The sequence below is a fragment of the Leuciscus leuciscus genome (assembly GCF_965113295.1).
Source record: "Leuciscus leuciscus genome assembly, chromosome: 5".
NCBI classification, from domain to species: Eukaryota; Metazoa; Chordata; class Actinopteri; order Cypriniformes; family Leuciscidae; genus Leuciscus; species Leuciscus leuciscus.
The window spans coordinates 4,897,788-4,909,064 of NC_138729.1; the positions used below are offsets into that span (position 1 = coordinate 4,897,788).

At 36.9% G+C, this 11,277-nt stretch overlaps 2 protein-coding genes across 2 annotated transcripts; both read left to right on the forward strand.

Moving 5' to 3' along the window:
* Positions 1–1,959: 1,959 nt before the first annotated feature.
* LOC309498643 (cytochrome P450 2J2-like) lies at positions 1,960–10,840 on the forward strand. The gene is made up of 9 exons (XM_082169487.1): positions 1,960–2,281; positions 3,720–3,882; positions 4,083–4,232; positions 5,469–5,626; positions 5,813–5,989; positions 8,575–8,716; positions 8,868–9,055; positions 10,209–10,350; positions 10,444–10,840. Exons 1-9 carry the CDS (start codon positions 2,099–2,101, stop codon positions 10,617–10,619), a joined length of 1,479 nt encoding a protein of 492 aa, XP_082025613.1. The 5' UTR covers positions 1,960–2,098; the 3' UTR covers positions 10,620–10,840.
* On the forward strand, positions 6,308–8,564 carry LOC309500112 (uncharacterized protein; the record flags this gene model as incomplete). Its single annotated transcript, XM_082171677.1, has 3 exons — positions 6,308–6,336; positions 6,741–7,119; positions 7,290–8,564. The coding sequence occupies 3 exons, from the start codon at positions 6,308–6,310 to the stop codon at positions 7,830–7,832; spliced, it is 951 nt and encodes a 316-aa protein (XP_082027803.1). The 3' UTR covers positions 7,833–8,564.
* Positions 10,841–11,277: the final 437 nt, after the last annotated feature.

The following is an 11,277-nucleotide window of genomic DNA, read 5'->3' on the forward strand; positions in this document are numbered from 1 at the left end:
CTCTCCCATAAAATAGCTCTACATCTCTCTCCAATCCTACTGCGATCTTGCGGACGCAAGCAAAAACAGGCTTTAATGACACACACACCCCCTTCCAAATGTTCAAAGCTCGTAAATAAAGGAATTTGAAAATGCAAAACCAAATTTCATTTAGACACACCAGAGGAGGTGACCGTGATTTCACCGAGTACAACGTGTTCCTGGATCGACATCTTTGTTGATTCTGAAACAACATTCCAATCAACCAATCAGATTTGAGGGACAAGTTCACAGTTTCTGTCCATTTTAGGGTTATGTGCTTCTACATCAGTGTTATTCACCTATATCATTTCCCTCTGATTTTAGGGATAACTTATGGGTAGGGTTAGGTTTAGGGGTTAGGACTACATTTTCGGTCCAGAATGTTGTTTTCAAACAAAGTTTGTTGATCCAGGAACATGTCTTGGCAAAATCAGGTACATATCTACACCTCGATTTTTTTCCTCATGCACAGTATTGAACATAAATATGGGTAGGCTAATTGACATGAAATACATTTGCATGCACTATAATGTGACATGCTGAACATTTTAAAAACAGCAGTTTGCTCATTCTTTTATAATTATTATGCACAAAACTCTTATGACCTTACATTAACTGAGAGACTATATGGAATATTTGTGCTTTAAAAATATTAATTTGTCAATTTAAGATGATGAAGGTGATGAAAATGGAGAAATTCGGACCTAAATTGTAATATTTAGTGTAATTTAGTGCTCTGTCATGGCCACAGAGGCCGCTCTTGCCTGTTCTGAGTTGTCATGATTGTGTATCTGTTTCTTGTGCTCTTGTTTTGTTTAATTTTAGTCTGTTTCTAGTTCTGTAAAATCTTACTGACTCCAAACGACTGAACTGTAACTAACCCTTAAATTCACCTGCGATAAAACGGGTAAAAAAACAAAACACACACACACACACACACACACACACACACACACACACACACACACACACACACACACACACACACACACACACACACACACACACACACACACACACACACACACACACACACACACACACTCACACACACTCACACACAAACAATAGACCCCAAGAAGACCAGAATATCAATATATCTAACCATTGTAAATATATTGATATCCAAATTGTAAACAGTGTTAGGTAATTAATTACTAAGTAATCTAATTACTGTAATTGAATTACTTTCCCCTTGAAAAAGTTAAGTAAGGGACTACTTTAAAATTGTCTGCAATCAATTACAGTTATTTCTGATGAAATTGCATTAAATAGGCCTACTGTATAGACAACAATTCTATATAAAACAATAGTGGATTTAACATCACATGTAGGCCTATGTTTTTAATGTAACGTTCTCCCTTTACACACTTTGGTCAGTTCAAGAATAATTTATGCAATTGTTTGTTTGAAAGAATCAAAAGTGCAGTTTATCCTTGTTTTGTTCAACTGGTTGAGGTTGATATGGGGTTTAGAAATTAATTATTAATAAATGCAATACTTTTAGAGAGAGTAATTAATACAGTCATCTAATTACACAGTTGAAGATGTCATTAGTAGCTAGTAATTAATTACTTTTTTAGAGTAACTTACCCAACACTGGATATAGTGACCACTGAAATGTCATGGTAAGCAAGATTTACAACAAGCCTAAACATTAAATTCCCCTGGCAGACAAAACAGGTAAAAAAAACAAAAACAATCGACCTCAAGGAGACCACAATATCAATAGGCCTATATCTAAAAAAAATTAAATATACCTATCAATATATATTTGTAAAACTCCTTACAGTTAATAGTTAATAGCCTATCATACTATACAAAAAATATTAATATTACTGTTTTGGTAACTTGGTAAGCTTAAATGTTTACCATTATCACTGGCTTTGCTGTGAGTCAACAGTTTTCGCCTGATGGTCGTGTTGTTTCATTTCATTCATTCATCATTCCTTCATTCGTGTTGTTTGGCTTCATTGGTCTCCACTGGTCTCCATTGGTCTGGCAGTGATGCAGTCTGGTGAGATTGACGCGTGAACTTGAATGGACTTTGGAAGCAAACTCTGCCCAAATCACCACCATGCTTTTGATGTCATTCCTGGATGTTTTGGATGTCAAGAGTTTTTTGGTTCTTCTTCTCGTATCTTTACTCATTTTTGACTTTTGGAAGAGTAAGAATGCGCCGAACTTCCCACCAGGACCATGGGCTTTCCCGTTTCTTGGCAACGTTTTAATCGATTTCAACTATCGTGCGATGGATGAGGTGGGCTAAGTTTCAATCTTATTTCTTAAACACACGTTAAAGAATATCTGATAAAGACTCTTTCTGAAGCCGTGCTGATGTTATACTCGCAATGCCAATATATCAGCCACGGACTGGCTCAATCTGACAGGGACAATAATAACGCTTTTTGCCAGACAGTTACACGATAGACTTTAGAGCAGTTGCGCTGAAAACAACCACGAAAACACTGATGTTTTATCTTTGAGTTAGTGTGTTGGGGTTGAAGTGTTTCTAAAGTCATCACACACGCCCTTGTTTGTTTACACACGTTGTTTTGTGCAGTAGCCTATTAGCGAAACGATTCCCTTGACACTGACAGTATACTGTCTATATATTGTGCCAGATTGTGCTATATAGGCCTAACAATTTCACGATCTGAAAACTCATACAAAGAGCGAATTGTTATATAACAGAGGAACCACAAATTGAACCTAATGTAACTCTTTGCAGCTGGACGCTATTGCAATTCATTTGCATTGTGTCATTGTGGTAAGTGACCCTTGTGGAAAACAAGCACCCTTAATTGTGTTCACATCTAATCATGAAGTAGGCCGTACTTGTACTGTAAAAAACTGTACTTGCAGATAACATAATATCTACATATACATGAATTAAATAAAAGGCCACTTAAAAAGATTACAGTTTCATGATTAATTATTTCAATTAAAAGTTTTAGGTTACATTTTATTTTAAGGTGTCTATGTTACAGTGTAATTATACATTTAAGTACTGAGTAATACTAATTAACAACATGCACTTATAGGGTTAGGGTATGGTTAATGTTAGTTGCATGTAATTATACACAATTTATAGTAATTACTATAGTAACGACATGTAACGTGTAACAATGACACTGTAAAATAGTGTAACAAAGTTTTACTTTGAGTACATGTAAAATCATTGTCTTAATCTTTTAACTGTAGTGTTATTCAGTATTTATTATTAGTACATATTTGATATGCACAGTGCTAAATTGCAACGTTATCATTGCAAATGTGTAATTACAAATATATTTAAACACATGACATACAAGTTTCATTTGAAATGTGTAATGTTTTGTTGGAATCAATTATTGGATCGTGGATGTCATTGAATGCAGTTTACTGAAACTAGAAGAAATACGCAAAATCAAAACATGAGAAAAACTACAGAGCAGTTACATAAAAGTTAACTTAAATCCAGATGCTAAACATAGGGCTATATATGCAAAGTGATAATAATAACTAAACTAGATAGGTATGAAGATAATCAAAAACCATGGAAAAACAGGAAATGAACAGAGACAGTATGGGACAAAATAACGTCAAAATAAGAGTCCATGAAAAACAAAAAACAAAAAACAAATAAAGATCCTACCAAAAAAAGTTTAAATAAATTCAAACTATATTCATTTTAATTTAATTTGTTTATCATGCAGGTGGCTGCCAAATTTGGCAACATTTTCAGCCTCAGAATGGGTTATGACAAGATTGTGCTGGTATCCGGGTATGAATGGGTAAAGGAGGTTTTGGTGACACAAGGAGACTACTTTCTGGACCGGGCCATATCTCCTCTTCTTCAAGAAGTATTTCAAGGAAATGGTGAGTCTAGTGTTTCTTGTGTCAGAATTATAGATTAGAGCCACAACCAGTTTACCTGAATCTAAACATAGAAACCCAGTCGCTCAATGATAAATACTCTTGTAAAAGTTTTTGTTTTTCAAATCCAGTGAATTATGAGGCTGCAAGCCATCAAGCTGGCAAATTGTTTAAAATAACCTTGATTTTTATGAACTTTCCAGGTATTTCTATGAGCAGTGGATACAACTGGAGGAAGCAGCGGCATTTTACCGCCTCTCACCTGAAGGCCTTTGCTGAAGACAAAAATGCTTTGGAGCTTCACATTCAACAAGAATGCATCTTTCTGTGTCAGACCTTTGAGGAAGAACAAGGTGTGATGCTATATTTGCCCCTGTTTCTGGGACTGTTTGCCAAATCCACTGCTTAGTTAGTTACTGGTTATGAAGGTAAAAGAGTAGCAAAACTCGAGAGCACGTAGATGTGAATTTGAGAACTTGTACAATAAATATTCGTACTTGTATGCAAACATTTACACTCACAGCTCCAATGTGAAATAAAAATCTGAAGTTGAATGTTGAAATTTGAACTCGCAGCCAATAGTCACAAACCTGTATTCTAAATTTGAAGCTGCAGACAAGTAGTCACAAATGTGTAAAATGCCATTCACAAAAATACAATGACAGACACAAACTTGTAATATATATTTGCATTTAATATTACATTCACATTCACAGTACAACCTCAATTAGGCACTTGCAACTTCTCAAATCAGTGACTGCAATTTAAAATTTTCCCAATTTCAATTCCTTGACTTTTGCTACTCTTTTCGCGATATATTAGGTGCAAAACTAACTTGTGCAATTGAAACTCAGTGGCGGCGAGAGAGGAAAGGGGGGCGGGAGCGGGGGGTGTTCAAAGGAGCCATTTTATTGGTTGGTGCCTAGCCAATGAAATGGGACTTCTATTGTACGCGATGATGTCACGAAACCTGCATCCTCGGGACGCTCTGAAACGCTAACATGGCTTAAAGGTGCTCTAAGTGATGTCATGCGTTTTTTAAGCCAAAACATTTTTATTAAATCATTCAATTCAAATTTTTTTGTATTTCTAGTTTACAACACATATTCCATGCCATAATTAAAGTAAATTTCCCAAAGAGTTGAGTCCGAGTGAGAAAAAGTTTATATAATATATCAATCTGCAAATTTGTTTGTTAACAACACACTCACAAAGCTCTGTAACAAGTCTTAAAGGTACAATTCACACAACTTAAAATACTGCCATTTTACTTTTTTTTTTTTTTACATTTTTACTCTTATATTGTTCCAATCATCAGTATGCTGCTCTTTTTTCTGTCGAACACAAAAGGGTATTTGTTTTTTAGCATTTTCATGCAGTTCTTTTCCGTGCATAGTGATTCATAGTGTTTCTCAAGCTACAAAAAGAACTAATATATGATACATATTCTCCGCTTTGTTGGCATGTAATGTTGGTTATGACACAAACTACAACCAATGGCATTTTTGTGTCAATGATGAATGCAATTAAGATTTGAGAGATTTGAGACATTACCCATTCTTTGCTTATAACAATATTATCCTTGACAGGGTGCCCTTTCAATCCTCATGACACTCTAAACAATGCCGCTGCTAATGTAATTGGATGTTTTGTGTTTGGGAAGCGTTTTGACCACAACTTCACTGACTTCCAGAACCTACTTCTAAATTCAGACTCAATGTTCATAGAAAATATTCCACAAATTCAGGTACTTTTTCACTGTTCCTTCTCTGAAATATGGAGGTTTAATTTTTCCCCAAATACACTTATTTGACCTATTCATAAATTATTAGACGGTATATTGTTTACCAGTGCTTACTAGCTTTTAGTTTGAATCAGATTACGTGAAATAAGTTGATGTTAATGCAAATTTTCTGTTTTAATATATTTTTAGTTTTATAATGCTTTTCCTGGGCTTGCCGAACGTTTCTATGGATCACATAAAACTATTCAATCAAACTACACAAAGCTAACAGCCTTCATTAAGAAACAAATTGAGAAACAAAAGAAGGATTGGGATCCTTTTGATCATCGTGATTTCATAGATGCCTACATTGGAGAGATCGATAAGGTAAGATAATGAAGACTTTTCACTCTTTCACTAGCAAGCATCATAACTTCATATTTTTTCATTCTAAGTCAACATGAAATGGCGTTCACAACCCATGTTAGGAGCTGAAAATATAGGGAAAGGAAAGTCACTGTAAATGTAAAACAAAGTTATATGTTGTTATATCAAAAAGGTTATATTTTTTATCAAAGATTACAGTCAGACAAACATTTTCTTTTGTTATGTACATGCATGAATTGTGTACACTAAAAACAGGAACATGCATTAAGAAAATAATATTGATTTCATGATTGATATTCATTAGTTTGAATATCAATCATGAGCTCAACTACAGTAGTGCCCAAAAGGTGATGTCCGGCCTAGGAAAATTGACATCTTCACCCTTTATTCAAATATTATTAACAATTAGCTAAAAATTGATTAAAAAACAAGAGAGAACCAGCTAAATATTAATAACTCATTATTTTGTAGTAAATGTATGCTTTTTCCTGTGAGTTCTATACATTTTTTTATTTGTATAATAAAATAAAACCTTACACTGCCTCAACCAAGCAACCGGAGGAAAAGGAGGGTTCCTCTCGCTTCCCAAATCCTGGTGCTCCCAAGTCCGGTGGTCCCAGAGCTCTCAAGTCTTGTGGTCCTGGAGGACCCGACTCCAGTGGTCTCAAGTCCGGTGGTCCTTGCTCACACACACACCTCGCCACACACACTTCCCTCCTTGCTCTGTCCACTCCAGCCCCTGAGCTGCCAGAATCTGCCTCAACCCAGCAAGCGGAGGAGAAGGAGGGTTTCTCTCGCTTCCCAAATCCTGCTATCCCAACTCCAGTGGTCCCAGAGCTCCTAAGTCCCATGGTCCTGGAGGACCCGACTCTGGTAGTCCCATATCCAGTGGTCCCAGAGCTCCTAAGTCTGGTGGTCCCAAGTCCGGTGATCCTAGAGGACTTGAGTTTGGTGGTCTGAAATCTAGTGGTCCTAAGTCCCATGGTCCATGGAGGACCAAACCCAGTGGTCCTACAGGACCTGACTCCGGTGGTCTCAAATCCAGTGGTCCTAGAGGACCTGACTCCGGTGGCCCAGAGCTCCTAAGTCCGGTGGTCCCGGAGGACCCATCTCTAGTGGTCCAAAGTCCAGTGATCCTAGAGGACCGAGTCTGGTGGTCCGAAATCCAGTGGATCTGGAGGACCTGACTTTGGTGGTCCCAAGTCTTGTGGTCCCTGTTCATCCAGCCATACCAGAGCCGCCCGCTTTCCCAGTCAAGGCCAAGGAGGCCATTCTTTCCCAATATACCTCCGCTCTCCAGTGTGTTTGGGCCACACACATTTCCCTCCTGGCTCCTTCCACTCCAACCCCAGATTCTGCCTCAACCCAGCAAGCTGAGGAGAAGAAGGGTTCCTCTCGCTTCCCAAGTACTGATGCTCGCAAGTCCGGTGGTCTCAGAGATCCTAAGTCTCTTGGTCCCGGAGGACCCGACTCTGGTTATCTCAAGTCCGATGGTCCTGGAGGACCTGACTCTTGTGGTCCCAAATCCAGTGATCCTAAAGGACCCGACTCCGGTGGTCCCGGAGGACCCGTCTTCAGTGGTCTTAAGTCCGGTGGTCCCAGAGGATCTGAGTCTGGGGGTCCCAAATCCAGTGGACCTGAAGGACCTGTCTTCAGTGGTCTCAAGTCCAGTGGTCCCTGCTCATCCAGCTGTACCAGAGCCGCCTGCTCTCCCAGTCATGGCCAAGGGGTCCATCCTTTCCATCCTGCCCTATACCTACTACATCGGCCGTGCCACCCTTGGGGCAGTCATCTTTGTGGGATTACACTTCCTCACCCTCTCTCCCAACCTGCCAGAGCCTGAACAGCCTGGTGAGGTTGTCTGCCCTGGGATAACTGTCTCTCCTCTGCACTTTTGTCTGTCTTGTGTCTTGCTTTCTGTTTGAGCACATGGTGAATGAAAGTTTATTTGCCATGTGCTCTTCTGTCTTGTCTTGTGTATTTATGTGAGCACATGGCTTCTGTCATGTTTCTTTGCTATGTGCCTTTTATACATGGATTTTTGTTTGTTTCTGTGTGCCATGTGTCCTTCTCATGTCTCTCATCTTGGCTCTGCCCCTTTGTTACCTTTTTATTAGTTAATTTGCCTCACCTGCTCTCTTTCGTTACCTTCCTCATTTCCTTCCCTATTTAATCTTTCTGTGTTCTCTGTCCTGTGCCAGTTCATTATGGTTGTTTGTTTCCCATTGCGGATGTTCCCACGTGGTAGTTTTGGTTCTTCTTTTTGTTTGTTTTTGGCACCTAAATAAAGCCCATTATCATTTACTCTGCGCCCGAGTCCTCGCCTCTTCCCTTCATCCAAACCTGACAAGTTTGCCTGTTTTTTTCCAGGGTTTTTGCCAACCCTTTTGTCAGAGAAATATCCCTTAACCAAGTTCAGTTTAAAAATCTATATTACTTTCCTCCTATTTTGATGGTTTAATCAAACTTGTAGGGTCCTAAAAGTTTTTTTTATGACTACTACTACTGTTTTATGCTTTGATTGAATTCTTGGAACTGAGTATTAAATCTGGTCCAGTGTTGTCTAAATCATGGCTTTGTTTTAGAGAAGGAAGGATACAGAAGCTGCTTTCACTGTGGAAAATCTTTCCTGTATCACTGTGGACCTGTTGAAGGCTGGGACACAGACCGTGAGTGACACCCTACGACAGGCTTTACTTCTAATGATCAAGTACCCCAAAGTCCAAAGTAAGTGAACTTGAAAACATCTATTGAAATTTATAATAATAGACTTACTTAATATATTTCATGATGTGAATTTAAGTAATCACAATATATGGTCTGTGGTTGTTAACATAGCCACTGTATGCAGCTGTATGATTGTTGTAATTCTTCATAGAGAAAGTTCAAGATGAGATCGACTGCGTAATTGGGAAGTCTCGGCAGCCATGTTTGGTAGACCGAACCAGTATGCCTTACACAAACGCAGTTATTCATGAAACTCAGAGAGTGAGCAACATCTTACCTCTGATTGCTCCCCGTCTGACAAGTCGAGACTCTGTGCTGGCTGGATACTTCATTCCTAAAGTACTTCTTCTCTAGTTTTGTACTATTGTTGTAATGAAATTTGGTATGGTAATGGTTGCACTTCTTGGATTGTTTTGTCCTTTGGATTAATTGCTTTTGCTTATATTTTTTGCATTGGGTAATTTGTAAATTGCATTGGGAACATACTGCATATTTGAACACGGTTTGTAAGGAAAAGTGTTCAAATGTGCTTAAAGAGCCTGATTAAATTAAATCTGTAGTTTAAAAACACCTGATATAGGTTAATGCTCTTTGTAAAAAAGGAGGGTAACACTTTATTTTAAGGTGACATAGTTGCACCGTTACTACATGTACTTACTATAGTAATAACAGTAAATTATGCATAATTACAAGTAACTTACCCTAAACAAAACCCTAACCCTAACTGTAACTCTAGTAAGTACATGTAATTAATTACTCACTTATACGAGTAAGTACAATGTAACTACTTCACCTTAAAATAAAGTGTAACCAAAAGAAGTTTGCTTAATTGTATTGAATGTTTGTAGTGTTTTACAAATCTTAAAAGTACATTTTAAATAACTGTACTTGCAGATAACATGATACGTAAAGATAGTACACTATCATAACTGTTCCTTAAAACACTTAAGTACACTTTTAAAAAGTCTACATTTACATTTTAAATCATGTTTTAGTAATATTTTGTCATGTTTTAAAGAAGTACACTTGTGTGACTAACATACCAAAGTAAATGTAAAGTGCAAATTATTTAAATACATACAATTTTCAATAGAAATTACATTAAAGTATGTTTTAGTTTACCATAATTTCTGGTCAGTACATTTGGCAGTACATTGACTTCAACCATTTCAAAGACAGTATATAAATAATTATGAAATTACATATAAAAATGTACTTAAGTAAGCCAAAAAAGAAGCACTCTAAAGTTCAGTTACTACATTTATTATGAATTGAAATTATAATAATTTTTTTATTTAATTGCAAATAACATGCAGTTAAATTTCGCACTTACGTATATTCTTTTAAAGCATATTATTTCCGTAATAAATACTTTTTAAATGTACGCTAAAATTTACTTTTTTTCACAATGGACTGTATTTACAGATATGAAAGTTTTGCTGTTATTAATTGTAATTATATGAATATGTTTCTCTGTTTACTTTCACACAAGGGCACAATGGTGATTTGTAATCTCGGCTCTGTGCTGAAGGATTCATCACAATGGGAAAAACCAGATCAGTTTTACCCTGAGCACTTCCTAGATGACCAAAGGAATTTCAGGAAACGGGAAGCATTTTATCCATTTTCTGCAGGTAGTCTTTTATTGTATTTCGCTCACACTTACAGATGATGTTTAATGTAAGACGATGTGTGCATACGTGTATCCTGCCTTTAAACTTCTCCAGGGAAAAGGTCATGTCTTGGTGAGCAGCTGGCACGGAATACACTGTTCCTGTTCTTCACTTCACTCCTCCAAAGGTTCTCATTCTCACCTCCTGAAGGACCACAACCGTGCCTCGAATCCCAGGAAAAGGTCAAGACGCCCCCTAAACCCTTCCAGATCTGTGTGTCATTACGCTGATAGCAACAATAGGAATTACAACTGGACCTATACTAACTGAGTTCTATTAATAGATTTTATGCTAATTCATGCAGTAAAATGCAGTCAACATGCAGTAGCCACAGTGTTTATATCGGGTAATATATCTATGCATTAGAATGAATTTGATTGTGTTCATAGATTTTTTTGATGGAAATAGTGATGAAGGCTTGTACATTTCTGTATTAAACATCTATGACTTATTCATGTCATGTTGTGATCATTTTTTATTTTATTTAGAATGCTTAGAATGCAAAATGCTAATTACAGTGCAAATGTGAATATGAGGTTGTTCCAACTGATTTAAGATCCAGTTTATTCCCTGGAAATTAAAATGTGAAGTCAACAAAAAAAGCGTTTGTGATCAAGCGTTTCATCTTCTTACATTAATATTGGTGGAAGAAAAAAACAATATTGACTTATTTTGACTCCACATTTTACTGCATTTCAGTTTTTCAGTTATGTTGTTTTGGCTTTATTACAATTTCCTTTACACACACACACACACACACACATATATATATATATATATATATATATTAGGGCTGTCAAAAGATTAATCGCATCCAAAATAAAAGTTTGTGTTTACATAATATATGTGTGTGTACGGTGTATAATTATTTTGTATATATAAATACAC

What these genes read in the sequence shown, in the direction of transcription:
- LOC309498643 (XM_082169487.1), top strand. Translation starts at nt 2,099, where the DNA reads ATGCTTTTGATGTCATTCCTGGATGTTTTGGATGTCAAGAGTTTTTTG. An exon ending in ACTATCGTGCGATGGATGAG is followed by an intron (nt 2,282 to 3,719) that starts GTGGGCTAAGTT and finishes TTTATCATGCAG; the next exon opens with GTGGCTGCCAAATTTGGCAA. An exon ending in AAAATATTCCACAAATTCAG is followed by an intron (nt 5,627 to 5,812) that starts GTACTTTTTCAC and finishes ATATATTTTTAG; the next exon opens with TTTTATAATGCTTTTCCTGG.